Source organism: Meleagris gallopavo, chromosome 6, assembly GCF_905368555.1.
Source record: "Meleagris gallopavo chromosome 6, MGAL_WU_HG_1.1, whole genome shotgun sequence".
NCBI lineage: Eukaryota > Metazoa > Chordata > Aves > Galliformes > Phasianidae > Meleagris > Meleagris gallopavo.
In genome coordinates this window covers 19,782,258-19,797,006 of record NC_139409.1, presented here as the reverse complement: position 1 = coordinate 19,797,006, position 14,749 = coordinate 19,782,258, and the positions used below count along the sequence as shown (strand labels likewise).

The 14,749-nt window shown below is 37.7% G+C and overlaps 1 protein-coding gene across 3 annotated transcripts in view; it reads right to left on the bottom strand.

The window, feature by feature from the left end:
- CUBN (cubilin) overlaps positions 1-14,749 on the bottom strand; it is a 134,799-nt gene that overhangs the window by 16,132 nt on the left and 103,918 nt on the right. For 2 of the 3 annotated variants that reach the window (XR_014884223.1, XM_085227335.1), the window contains exons 55-59: positions 12,681-12,837; positions 11,181-11,330; positions 5,039-5,239; positions 3,246-3,375; positions 2,121-2,338 (exon numbers count right to left, since the gene is read on the bottom strand). Coding sequence is in view for 2 of the 3 variants with exons in the window: in XM_085227335.1 (XP_085083461.1) it covers positions 2,121-2,338; positions 3,246-3,375; positions 5,039-5,239; positions 11,181-11,330; positions 12,681-12,837 (856 nt within the window). In the remaining variant the exon portion in view is untranslated. Of the gene's footprint in view, positions 1-505; positions 667-2,120; positions 2,339-3,245; positions 3,376-5,038; positions 5,240-11,180; positions 11,331-12,680; positions 12,838-14,749 lie in introns of those variants that run through there. The other variant, XM_085227336.1, reaches the window with a different exon arrangement.

The window sequence follows — 14,749 nt, the reverse complement described above, 5'->3', positions numbered from 1 at the left end:
AGTAATAAAATTTGCAAGAGATGAACAATGCTTAGCCCTGGATTTTGGCTGTACCCTTGACAGAAGCCTCACCAGGGAAGAAACTGGAAGAGCTTGTGAGGAAAGAAAATAGCTTGTTTTGCTACAAATGGGTTTACTGTTTCTGCTTGCTTCTTTCCAATGCATAATCAGGGTCACTCACGACACTAAGCAGAGTACAATAATTATGTTATCCTGTTGTGCTTCCCTAGGGTAACTACAGAATATTGCAGAATATTGTGCTCATTATTTTGGTTTTATTTGCTTTCATTTGAAGCAGAATCTCAGATTTCATAGTACAAAGATGTGTCACAAGTTTTCCTGGATCTATATCCCAGACAAATCAAACAGCAAAAGTTTGTAGGACTGTGACTCATTTTTTCCTATTGTAACATACTTTTCTATTTTTTGGCCATCCCACACTGGCATGGGACTGTCAGAATCTTTCCTAAGGGCTGTGTGGTTTAGTTGGTGTGGCATGCTTCCCACAGAGGAGAAAGAAGACCTACCATTAAGCATCTCACCACTACAGGCACTTCGTCACACAACCCACATCTTCACATGGCCATTTTTTCCAGCTTGCAAATCCATTGCTCCTGAGTAGGTCTGGCAACCTCCCTTTACCTGGGAGCCTGCAAAAATGTCCCTCTGAAAAATAGACTAGTAGGTGTCAAAGTTTATTCATAAAAGCCTTCTCCTTGCTTAAGGAAATAATCAGACATGATGTTGACTGTCCACTGTGTTCTGTTGTGTGCTTAAGTAGAATTTCCGAAAAGTTATACAAATAAATCTAAATTCAGTGGCTATAGAAATTGACTATATGCCAACAGGAAGAGCATGAGCCTGGGGAGTTCCTGATGGTTTCACTCTGGAAGCACAAGCCCAGGATTTGGAAGATTTCTGACAATGGATGCCAGATAGTTTAAAGACAACAACACATGAAACATTATGTTACTGAAAATAAAAGTCTGTAAGACTGGTCTTAAAGATTATTGAAGCAACTACTGCGAGTCATGAAACAGAAGAGTTAATCATGGCAATGGCCATGCGGTTCTGTGGGAATATTTTTTTTGGCAAAGACTGTAGATCCAGTTATTTTTCTTATCTGTAAATACTTTCTCAGACTCTATGAAATGAGAAATTCGCTGGCTAGGGGTTGGGAGGGGATTCAATGACTCAGCAGAAGACTATGTTTGTCCTACCACAAAGCCTTTCATTATGAACTGTCCAAGTGCCAGCTTTCTAAACCAGACAATTACTTCTTTCTAATCACAAACACAGTGAGTTAATTACACAAGAAACTAGAAGTGATGAAACAACATCAATTTACTTGTAATAATCATTTGTTGCTTATCATCCTTAAATAATTCACATTTTAAGAAGGTAAAAAGAAAAGCCTTTTAAAATGTGACCTTAAAAATAGACCACTGAGCTTAAGCATTTTCACAGGGCCATAACAGAATCACAGAATCGCAGGGGACCTCTGAGTCCAACCCCTCTGCTAAAGCAGGTACCCTGTAATAGGTCACACAAGTAAGCATCTAGCCTTTGTCTCATGTCCATCAAAACATTCAACATCCAGTGCCTTCTCATTATGACCCCATTCATGAGGGGGTCAGCTATTGATCCTCCAAGTCAGCTGAGATAAACATAGCTGTACATGGGGGAAACCCTAATTTTAACTGAACTTAACAGTTTAGTTGTTAGAAGTGTAGGAGGTGAACTGCAAGGAAATAGAAATAATGAATAGGCTTGGGGCACCATCAACCTTTCAACACTGAAAAATGAGAATGGTCAGGCATTGCCAGATTTGCAGACTTTGGGTGTTGCTAAACCTTCACTCACTCAAGAAATGCTTGTGCCTTCGAAGAGGCAGGAAAAGGTTAACAAAGTATAAAAGGAATCAGTTCAGAAACAGGGATGGAATGCAGGCTGCTATAATCTTAGTCTTGCTTAGTTAATTCAATTTTGACAAGCTCAAAAACATTTTTCTGCTTCCAGTACCATTCAGTGTTTAGCGAGTGAGACCATAAACAGCTCTTCACCAAAGGAAGTCACTTACCAGCAGACTGCTGGGGATCTGAGTCTGATAATATCCTTACCTAAAGTCTCCCTGAATGATGCTTTCCATCCTCTGTCTGATCCAGAGAAGTCCGTACTAAATACCAGGAACAATTGGTTACCGGAGCTTTTAATATTTGGAGGCAGTTCTGATCCACAGAATTTCCCAAGGAGAGTAGCATGGGTATCTGAGCCATCATATACAGCCACGTAATCTTTGTAGCAGGAAGGAGATATTTCAAGCTGGAAGGTGTTGAATCTATAAAATACATTTGGAACATTAGATATTACATTTTCATTTCTAATCCTTGTTCTTAGGATTTTAAGGGCTTTTTAGGGCTTGAGGAAAAGCATAAGTAATAGCAACAGCCAAAGCCAGACATAAACAGATACCAAAGGTATTTTTATTCAGAAAAAAAAAAACAAGCAGAACTATTAACTGCATGGCAAAATACCTCCAAATAAATAGTGACCCTCACCCACTGTGTCCCTTACAATACAAGCACACTTCAGCTTCCTATGAAGAAGCAGACCTCCCCTGTATAAACTTGTCCTCTCTCACTTCTGCAAACTGCTTACCCTGCAATTTCCTTGAGTATGTGAGAGGCACGTGAAATGAAGGCTGAGTGCAGGCCACCTGGGTCTACCACTTAGCTGGGAAATTACCACCTAGTGCACTGTCAGCACATACCTGACAGAAGAATGTACCTATCTTATAATTTTTTAATGTCAACAATTTGTGGCAACCCTATGTTCATTCTAGGCAGGACAGCACCCACTCAGGAGTATACTCTTTTGGGATGGATGTCTTTGCTTAGGCTAAAAGGGGGGCATTAGCCTTCTAATAGAACTGAATTCTTCTTACATCAATTCACAGCAGGTTTGTAACTCCCAAAGGCTGACAGAATTTAACTAAGTGAGCTGTATTTTTACAATTTCTTTGTCCTCTTGTTAGCCAAAGTGAGAAGCTACAATTCTGGTGATGTTCTGCTTATCAGTTACAGAGAAAGATGTGAGAGATTCTGATAAAAGGTGACTTCAGTAGACATATCTCATTTGCTTTAGAAATGGAAAGACAGAGGAAAAATTGTCAATCATTACCGTTTTTAATTGAAATCAGACACCATCCTTTCACCTTAATGACAAGCTGAAATGTGATTACGTACTTGAGGGCCACTGCTTTTCCACTTCCAACTGTGATGTAGTATGAACAGTTCATGTCGTTGTGATAATCAAGGACTGAATGGGCTGGACTGCTGATAACGCCAACAGAGCCATTGAAAGTGCCACCACAAGCTGTAGGGGAAGCGGAAAGGAGCAATCAGTGTCTGAATCCCAGCTGGGTCCCAAATCTCATAGTTCCAGATGTCACTAACCCTGGGGACTGTCCCTGCTCTGCCTGTGCTGGGGCTCACAGTGAAGAGGGATGGCTGTGCACAGAGCACATGGAACTGCAGCTGGGAGCGGAGGGCACTGCTTGGCTGCTCAGAGGTTCACACCACAGATGCTAATGAGACCAGGATGTGGGCTAATGTTTGTTCCCAGCTTGAGTGCTTGAGGGAACAAAAACTGTTATGAAACCAATTCTAATCTCCATTGTTAGTTTCAGCCTTTATTTTATAATCTTAACTTGGGGGAAAAAAAAAAAAAAAAAGCTTCCCTGCATCCTGTTGATAAATAGCCCAAAGCCACACACACACACAGTTTTTCATGTTCCAAAGGACGTGCCTTTGCCCAGGGTACCACCTTCACAAAGGCAGCCCCCTACAGGACTGCTGGATGCAGAGCTTCGATTCCTCAACCACAGTCGCCTGGCATCCTGGTGCACTGGCAGATAAAGGACAGGAGCCAGAAGGATAAAGAATCAGCATTATTCCACACTAGAGGGGGGAAGCCTTTTCCTTTTTTTTTTTCTTTTTTTTTTTTTTCCAGCAAACAATACTATTAGAGGGAAGAGGAATGTTAATTACTAGAATCTGCTTTGTATACAGCAACGTGCTTATAAGGCTGCAGTCATATTTCTCAAATGTCAGAAGTCACAAGTCAGATAGCAGCAATTAACTTGAGTGCATTATGAAGGTCTTTTTCATGAATAACTGCACACTGTCATCTTTCAGTGCCATTTTCTCCTCCTTGGCTGTATCAGGCCATTCATTTTATACAACATATTTAACTTAATGCTTCTTGTTGAGGCTTTAAACATGAGAAATATATTAGGGGAAATACCAAAGCTAAGAGCTCATCCTTTTCTATGCAGTCAGAAAATGAAATAACCTTCAAAAATCAAACTAGCGTCTCTAGAAATTAAACCTACAAAATATTACAATTGGTTTTGAAAATAAATTTAATCTCTTGTGATATTTATTTTCCTACAGATCTAAATATTAAACTAGTTGAAAAATTCTTTTTCAAATACACATTTCCTCTTTAATAAAAAAAGGAGGAGATCACATGTGAAAGACAAAAAGGTTTGGTGAAAATTTTTCTTACATAAGAAAAATATATCTAGATCCTGACTTTTATTTATATTGACAGCTGGCACTGCAAGAGGATCATCAACTGGGGCATACAGCTGGTTCCATTTAACAATCCTTTTCTGGCTCCTGCACTGTGTAAGGTAGTTCTAGTAAAAACCAACCTCCTGTATGTAACAGAATCTTTTAATATCTGGTGATGTTTCTCCTTAAGCATAATCTTAAAAAACAGAAACAATAAGGCCAACAACCTACATTACTTTTATCCAGCAAAGTGTTTCAGTTTTTAGCCTTAAGTAGTGTCTTGAAAGGAAGACGGTGAGATAAAACATCAGTCCACGACAAACAGCCCCGTATGTCCTGGACCACACGAATAACCTGTATCCACTTATGGTATTTCCAAAGTGAGGCACAGCATTTTCTACACTAAACCATCATCCAGCCTGAACAGTTCCATTACCTAAGCACAGGGCATGGGCACTTACCAATTGTTCTATACCTTGCCTGGAACCCAAAGCCTGCAATGTGTGAGTCTGTGTAGAAGTTGAGCAGCATAGGCCCAAAGACGCTGATAGGCTCAGGGACCTCACTTCCACAGAGCGTGACGACAGGTTGTGGGGTAACCCTGGTGCCCCTGAAGATGCTTACTCCATCATAAAGACAGATTCTGCTCAAGAGTGCTGGAGCTACATGGATATACAACACAAAAGTATTAGCATATTTTCCTTGAGATTTATTGAGCTGCAAGTACAAAGACCTCGCACAGGATAAAAATTATATTTTTATTACTTTCCATTCCAAGATCTCATTTGCTTGCTGAAAAAGTGAATGTCAGTTTTTAAGGTGCAGAAAAACTGAAGGACAAAAAGGCAAAGAGAATTCATATGTATATAAAACATCAGATTGGTCTTATCCAGCACACATCACATCATCTGGACAATGCTTCAAACCCTTTTAGTTCTTGGGAGCTTGTAACTGAGTGAACACCATCGAGGAGGATATAAGAGGACCTGATAAAATTAGAGATTTCCTCTGCTGATCAAAACTATGTACCTTTTGTACAGGCAACCTACTACCCAGCATTTTATCTTCTCCAATGTAGAATTACTCAATGTAGGGAATTTTATATGATTGAGAATTTGGGGGGAAATAATAATAATAATAATAATAATAATAATAATAATAATAATAATAATAATCCATATACTAACATATTTCAGCTCTGACTTCTTTCTCTCTTGAATTCCCCCAGACTTTGGGGTACCCAAACTCAGATTCTTCAGTTTGCTTCACAAGACCAAAAAATAAGAAAATTTAATCTGGAAGTTTGTCAGTTGAAAGCTGTAACTGTGGCAGTCAGTGGAGATTTGGAGATGATCAATCGTCAGGAAAAGAAATTAAGACTTTCAGGAGCAATCTACTTCAGGGATCAGGTCAAGTACAATTATTGAGGTGAGTGAAAAGCTGCCTATTCAGAAGCACTAAGAAAAATGGAAATGGGGAAGGTAGTATTCTGGAATCTTTCCCCCTACTTTTTTATTTTCTCATTTGCAGTTAGCTTTCTGGGGGAATGAGCCATCCTGTCCAACTCCTTGCCCCATCTTCCTATCTATCCACCTCACCACTTGCACTCATATTCAACTCAAACATGTTAGCAATGTAAGTTTCATAAAGGTCAGTGGCTGAGGAAGAGCCCCACAGGAACACCCAAAAAGACAACTGAGCTGTGTGTAAGGGCTGTGAGTTTGGGGAGGGACCTGCCAAGTACCAGCCACTCATACCTTGGGAGCTCAGGGTCAGATCACCACCTCTCCGCTGTGTTGGGAGCCATGGGCATGGGGAGGAGCTGCTGGCACCCAGGGATTATGGGATGTATGGTGGGATCTGGAGAAGCTGGGTATCATGGGAGCAAACAAGGAGCCATGAGCTATGCAAGGACCTGGATTAGTGCTGTTCAGGAGAAGCACAGAGCATCTACTGAAAATAAAACTCCATCAGTTAGTATGTTTAAACAACAATGGGGCGTTTTATTACTTTTTTTCTTCATTGTTTATAAGTATAATAGAAGCTGTTGTGTCACATGCTTACTGAAGTTGTGATATTTTGTGATCTATTAGCAGCAATGGGACAGTTACTTTAATTGCAAAGGATTCATCAGGAATTATCTAAATTTAACAGGAGATGCTGGGCCTATTGTTGCAGAGGAGTGATTCCTGCAGGTTGTCCAGCCAAAACACACACTACTTCCTGTTGTGGAAATCAGGATGGCTTGTATTGAATAGGATGACAAACAGGAATGGAGGGATCAGGGATCATTCTGATTCACACAAATGACAAAGAGGGCAGCGTGATATATTTTAGATCCTCTCTGGAGATTTAGTTTTCAAATCTTTTCTGCTCTCAAATGAAGATGATGTATTCTAATGTGCTTTATAATTATGCCAGAAGTGAAATATGGCACTAGTTCAAATTTGATAAGAGCTACTAAGATGGAAACAATTAGCTACATCACACAACTGATTGCATCATTAAATACAAAGTAAAAACATTCTTCATATCCCATTCTATTATTAAAAGGTTTGACAATGTGATATAATAATAATAATAAAAAAACCACAATTTTAAAATACGAAGAAATGGAATAAATGAAATTGAGACAACTGCAATCTAAGAATGGGAAAACTTTGAGAAAGCAACTCAGACCTCTTTCTGAAAACTCTTTGGAGAAAGCAATGAAGGATAAATGTTTTTTCAGCAAAGCAAAGGTCTACAGTGTCCATCACAGATTGCTTTGAGTTTCTGAACTGAAAACACTAAGATGGTAATACCACACAAGGCACAGGGCAAGAGGTTTGATTTCTGGACTTGAATCGTTCTTGTTCGGGCCAACATCACTTACGATTTATGACTCCTGGTAGTGTCGATGATTGTTTGATCTCTCTTGTTTTCTCTATTTGCTTACTCACATTTTTTTTCTTAATTTCTCACCGTGCTGCAATGCTTTATTCTGCAAATAATCCTCAACCTCTGTCCTATCTCTTTGTGTCATACTTCCAGCCTCTAAACATATTCAGCACATCATCAGCAATTCTTCTCTGGGGTTCATTTACTCTAATTCTATCTTAGACCTTTTCTAGAGAAATTTCTGTCCCTTGCACAACAATGGAACTTTTTTCATGAGTCTCCAGAGATCTTTTCTTAGCCAGATGTCAGACCCACATCCTCTTTGAGATGACATACACTTTTCACATAGCCAGCTCTGCTCTTCTTCATAAAAGCCTTCTTGCTAAGAGCCTTTGCTCATCCTTCTGGCATTACTGTATTCCCCTCTTCTAATACATCTGTGAGAATTCAGTAAGACATCTCCTCTCCCACTGTCCTCTCTTCATCTCCACATTAGCTTTGTATAATTACATTTCCAATGGCAGATGTAACTACTGTTTCTATGCTGATGACTACATATGTCTACTTCCCTCTGCCAGGCCTCTTTCTGCTCAGACTAAGATCTTATTTTTGTCTCTGAACAAAATCATTTAATAGGAGAACTTTCTTCCCCTCTAGTCTTCCCTCAAATCTTCTTTCTGGACAGCCTCATTATTTTACCTGCCCTAATTAGGTCTATATCAATGATTTGGATCTCTCGGTTACTTGTCTAGTTATTAAAATAAATAAATTTAAGTTACTTGCCTAGCTATTATCTTTTAGACACACTTGTTCCTATCCTTCTGCATACCTCTAACTCTTACCAAGAAATAGTAATTTTCAATCACGGTTGCTGTGCATTTGTTTGCTAGCCTTGACAAGATTTCTTCCAAATACTGCTGTAAAGATTAATTACTTGGTATGATGTGAATACGTTTCTTTCTTTAAATTTCTGCTCTCATTTGCTTTTGAGGCCTTTTGTTGTCAACCTCTCCTCTATTTATCATCTCTTGGTACTTCACAGCACTGACAGATGCTGGTTTCCAAAGGTCACATGATAAGTAATTCAGTTGTCCTTACATTTTGAAATATAGCTTTGTGTTCTCTCCTTTCTATTTAGCAGGAATTTATCAGTAAAAACTTCAGACCAGTGTCAGTATACTCCATAAAATAATCTATTTGTTGGAATACTAGCTCACAAACCTTGACTGCATGTACGCCCCTAATTTTTTTTTATCACTAATAACAGTGTATTTTTTCCATCTTTCTGATTATAGTCATAAATTCTGCTTCATTTCACACTAAGACAGGATATACCCCCTTTTGTTTAATATCCACAAAACTTAACGAGGTCTTGACTAACAACTGTAGCATCTGGGATTTGTGGTAATGCAAATACTATTTAATGATGTAGGAGAAAGATTACACAGGTATATATTCCAATGCAATATGTTAACCAGATACTAAGCACAAAGTACTATTTGAAAAGCAAGCAATTGCAAGTTTTTCATATATATATCCTCTTTCAAAATAATCTATTGCAAAATGTCTATTTTCTGAAATGCCTAGTAACAACTGTGAAAGCAGATAGAGAAGACTGCAATGAAGATTTTCTTCTTACATGTCTTGTGTGAGCTACTCTGTACGGCTGCCTCGAATAGTCAGTGGGTTAAGAGAGTCATTCAGAAGGGAATTCAATTCACCTGTACAACATATTTGTCCTTGAGTTTAAAGCATGATTTTTTGCACTTCGCTATAGGAGATAAATCTAAACTAGATGTCTATTTTCAAAATATCAAGGTCAGAAAAAAATATATTTTTCCTGCCTACCAAAAAGTAGGCAATATAGATTACATTTTGAATACAAAAATCAGCAAATGCAGTTCTCTCCAGCTCTCTTTTATTTTGAGTTATTACTTGCTATATTTAGTATTTAATAAATATTTAAGTACATGCATGTCACATTCATTAGATTCCAAATATTGTCTTAGTATCACTGCTGTAGGTTAGTGGCCTCATTTAGAGTCATTCTTAAATGAGAACAGGCCTCTCATTGTAACTGGAAACATAACCACTCTACAGCAGAAATCTGTGACTAAACCATGAAGTCATTCAATCTGTCACTGCACTATGGCCAATTACCTCCTGCCTTCTAATTGTCTGAAACAATATCTCAACCAGTTAAGTCAATGAGATATGTATGCCTTACAGGCATTATTTTAGATACTCCATTTCATTACTAAACAACCATGAAAAAGAAAAAAAAAAAAAAAGAAAACAATTTGATTTCTTATCAAAGGTCAAATAGGTAGTAAATTATAACAACCGGAAATACAACTAAACTTTAAAACTCCAATCCAGAACATCTGTGCTAATATAGTGAAAATTTTAAAGGCCACACTCAGCAAAAATCTCAGCAGGTGCAATGATTCCATACACAAGAATAACTGGAAATGGTTTTAACAAATGCTGTCAGACATTGTCGTGCCTTTGTGAAAGAACTGAGGGAGTTCATGCTGAAAACCCTGAGGCACATGCTTAACAGATTCATTTCTGCGTGACAGTTTGCAAGATGGCATCTTCAATATTCTTTTCCATTTAAACTCATGCAATTTCTCTTTCCTATGTTTGTTTTGTTTTGTTTTGTTCCTCTTTGCTTAAAAGATTCTGAAGAAGATTAATAAACACATTATGACACTGGAAAGTGCCATACTTCTCCTGTTATAACCAGCTGTCCTTTAGCTGATAACCAAGGTTCTTTCCTTTCATGTGACTTAAAACTTCTATTTTATGTGGCCTAAGGAAGCTTACAACAATAAAAGGTCAAATTGCCCAGCAAGAAATAGAGTATATTTAATATTTTTTAGGTCCAAGCCAGTGAAAACTTAAAAATAAAATTAAATAAATCTATTTCTTAACTTTGAGATTTGAAGAAAAAGTATGCATCTCAGTTCAGTAACAAATTACACAAGATTTTCTCTGTCAAATTGACTTCAAGGGAATCGGATTAAGATTGCCTCAAAATATGTGATGCCATTCGAATAATTTGGACATACTCTATATTTTCATGACATTTCCACCCATGAAAACCTGCTCCTGTCAAAATTGGGAAAGTCTGACCATTCATACCAGTAAGGCCAGATATTATACCTATTATTTCTTGACTAGTGGTACCAGACTTGAAAAATCTCAAGGGGGACTTCTGTTCATGGTCAAGTATAGAGTAACAACTTTTATAGCATTTCAGTTACTGCTGTCTTTCACCTAATTCCACTTTTAGATTTCTTACATCCTCATATTATACTCAGGTATATTTATATAAACTTTATCAGTTAGGGAGACAGAAACACTGGAAAGCAAAACAGCTGGCCAAAGATCAAAAAGATCATAAAATGAATGGTAAAAAAAAAAAAGACAGGAACAAACATACAAATTGGCCACAATCCCTCTTGTACTCTAACCATCTGGCAAATCCCCTGCTTCAGTGTTGTAAAATATACATGTGAGCTCTATCTTCATTCTTTTGGATGCCTTCACTGACACAAAACTGAACCCATGCAAACTCTCTCTGTAAATATTTGTCTGTAAATAGTTTTCAGAATGGAAATCAAACCATTAACCATTTTCCATGATAAAGGACTTGAATGTTTTCAAGTAAGAAGTTATGCTTCATGGTACATTCATACATAACAAAGAACCAATTACCTTCCAAGTGGAAAGTCTCAAACTCTAGGATTACCAGTGACTGTGGCCCCCGATCTATGATATAACTGCAGTTCAAGTTGTCGCCATACTGACTAGGGTAGTTAGGAGAGACAATACGACCTGCAGGACTGGTAAAATTTATTCCGCATCCTGCAAACAGAAATAAATAAGGCATGGTTAAAATCTGGGTAATAATATCATTTCAGTTTTTCAGAAGCAAAACCAATAACATATAGAAGGACTTCATCTCTCCTTAAAAGGCTGATAAAAAAGCCAAGGAATCATATAGACTATAATAGGAAAAGTAGGTCTTATACAAGCATACAGAAGTGCTTTGGGGAAACACGGCCTTCCTGCCTACAGTCTCCCATAGTTTCTTGGCAGCTTGTGGATAAGACCAGGCTGCAGCCCTTCAGTCCAGTGACCATAACACAGCACTGCTGTTCTTATGGGCACAGAACTTGCACATTTCATAGTCCCTTTGTACAAACAAGTGTGGCTGAATTGGCTGGGGGCTGGGATGGTTACTGGGGCACATTAGCAATGTAGCCTTTTCTGAAATTGCCTGTGTTAGCCCAAGTGGTTGCATCCATGCTTCATGTCTGACAGACAGGGGGATCCAGCCTGCAGTAGGGCCAGCTCTGGGTGGTTTTGCAGTACATGCAGGCAACACAGGTTTGCTGCTCAGAACTTCTCAAGCACACAGAACTGTTCATTTTCATGAAGCTCACTCTGATCAAAATGGTTTTGAAATGCTGCTAGGGGCTCCTCTTTTTTTTTAAGCCTCTAACTTTATTTTATTATGTTTTATTATTATTATTATCACTGTTTATATTAAGCCTGTAGCTACAGGCTTAAAAAAAAACAAAACAACGTGCAGCAAATTGCTGGTATAAGACTAGAAACAGGCCTGTGAAATTTGTGATTTTCTCCTTTAAGAGGTTGCACTTCCCTATTAGTTGATACTGACAAGATTAGCTCAGATATTGCAAAAGAAAAGCCATTTCATTTCAGAATTATTTATGCTTCAATAGTGTCTTCCTTCCAGCACTTAATTTCTCACTGTTCTAATCTGAATCCAGTGAAAGGACAATGGTTCCCTTTGGCAGCATCCTACAGAAAAGCTGCAAACAACTGGTGGTGACTGAGTACTAACTTCCACACTTCCAGCAAGATTGGCCCCTACGAAATACATTCTCTGGGGAAAAAATATGAGAGGCACACCCAAGAACTCCGACTATGTGAATTAAATATAACAAAGCAAAGGCCAGTGCAGATCAGTAGTCATCTTTTCTGAGAGCAGCTTATGAGAATGGCCATTGGTGAGTCCCAAAACTGGAGCATACAGTGCTCCTATTGCATTTAGAAAGGGAGTTCTTGCGATCAAAAGCTGGATAGAAGCTTCTATACATCACTGGACTGAGATATGCCTTGATACACAGACATAAACTAACCCAAAGTGGACGTTTAGATCAGCCATCTGGCTTAAATGCCACTTACTGCTTATGAAAGATGCAGAGAAACCTTGCCCAGGAGCATCCCGAGACTGAAAAACTGTAGTTATGATATTGTTTGGAGCAATAACAGGGTCAGGAGCTGAAGTTCCGCATCCTGTAGCTAACAAAGCTTCTTCTTCTTCATGATTTCCTTGCCATACCTGAGAAACCCAGATTACAAACAGTTCAGTGTTTTTGCCGTCCATGTAGCTTTACATGGAATTCCGTTACCAGGAATTACATACACAGCTGTTCTTCCTGTAGACTTAAGGTAGGATTCATCTCACTCTAAAACTTAGATGTCTAGATTGGAGCTAAACATCCTTGTTCATTTTACAGTCAGTAGGGACAAAAAGACTTAAAAGGAGTGAATCTCAGAAAAATTTTGGTTCCAGAGACTTCTGAAGGGCATCTGGAGGTCATCTGCTCCAACCCTTTACAGAGAGCACAGCAAATGTAGTTCAGGTCCCGGGAACTGGAGAAAAATATTTTATGCACATCATCATCTACCTCAACCTCAGATCACTTACCTCCATATACTCTATCAGTATGAGTATCAGTATATACAACAAATTATTAAATGCAAAAATTATATTATTCATAATAAAATTCAACAAAAACCTAAGGGAAATTTAGTAACGTCAATCTGGAAAATTTGGATTCTTACTATCCATTCTTATTATCTTGCTAATAAAAAATTCTTCTAGTTTTTGCTGTGTTGCATTCACTTATTCAATGACTAGTATTAAATGACGGAGAGGATTAAAATTAATATCATTCACAAAACTATAATAAAGAAAAACATTCATTTTTGAAAATTTACTTTAATTGTATCAATAGCTAATTTGAGTTTGATCAAACCATGCATTCAAGAATCGTATGCATGTTTAAAGAGTCATTTAAGTGAAACCTCCATTGAGTAATTATTTAAACATGTACTTGATGTTCACACTTTAAGCACTGAATTTCAGCACATGAATAAAATGAAACGTAGGCATAAATATTTTAAGCTTCTTAGTGCTTAAATCATTTCCTGAATCAAGATGTTATTTGGCAAACACTCCTATAAGAAAAAAAAGCAACACAGATTTACTGTAATAACATATGCATTTTTGAGTTTAGTTGTATTTTATACAAACCATAAGATAAATAAATAAATAATCAGTTTTTAATTAACATATTTTAAATAAATCTGAGTGGATAAAGAACAGTCATATGGAATTGTGATTGCTCTAAGAAATCATTCTAGAAAGGGTTAGCCAAGGGTTAGCCTGTATGTGTAAGTATATGAATAACCTCATTCATCTGGCCAGGTGTTTGAGGCAATGGATGCTCAAAGGATTAATATAAATAAACCATGGCCTGTCCAAGATTTTGCACAGTCACTATTGATTTTGGATTCCTCCTTTTTGGCTGCTCAGCTCAGAATGAACATGAGAAACTTACATCTGCTCAGCACTTCCTCATATCCAGACATATAACTCAAATAACTCATATAACTCAAGGTGAACAATCACCAAATATTTCAGGTTTTTCTCTTAGGAGAATATCTCCAATTGATATGTTTTTTCCCATGTTACTTGGAGCAGTTTGGATATGCAAATTTAAAGCACCTTTACTAAGTAATATTAAGCTTTGTATATTAGTTAAAATGTATTATATTACAGTAATCAGTCAGAGGAGCAGGCTATGAAAAAATAATTTTTTTTTCCCCCAGCTTTCAGAAATAAGTGCAAGTGAAGCTTGTAAGTTTCTAGATGTAGATCAGATGTAAAGCTGCTCAAGACTTCCTACATGTTGTCAATTATGTTTGACCTTTATTGTAAGTGGGAGTTGTACTGCTGCAGAGAAAATGTGCACAAAAAACACTGAACATATGCCAAATGCCTGAGAAAAAAAGTGACACTGTGAAAAATTCAAAGCATGTCCACTCTATTCTATTGCTTTGAAAACAAGTGGCTCTTGACAACCTATGAAAGATAAGAATGCTATCTTTGTAGTTTGAAATAAGAAAAATAATGATTAGTATAGTTTAAATGGCTCACGAGTGTTTAAATGGCAGAAGTGTTGTGT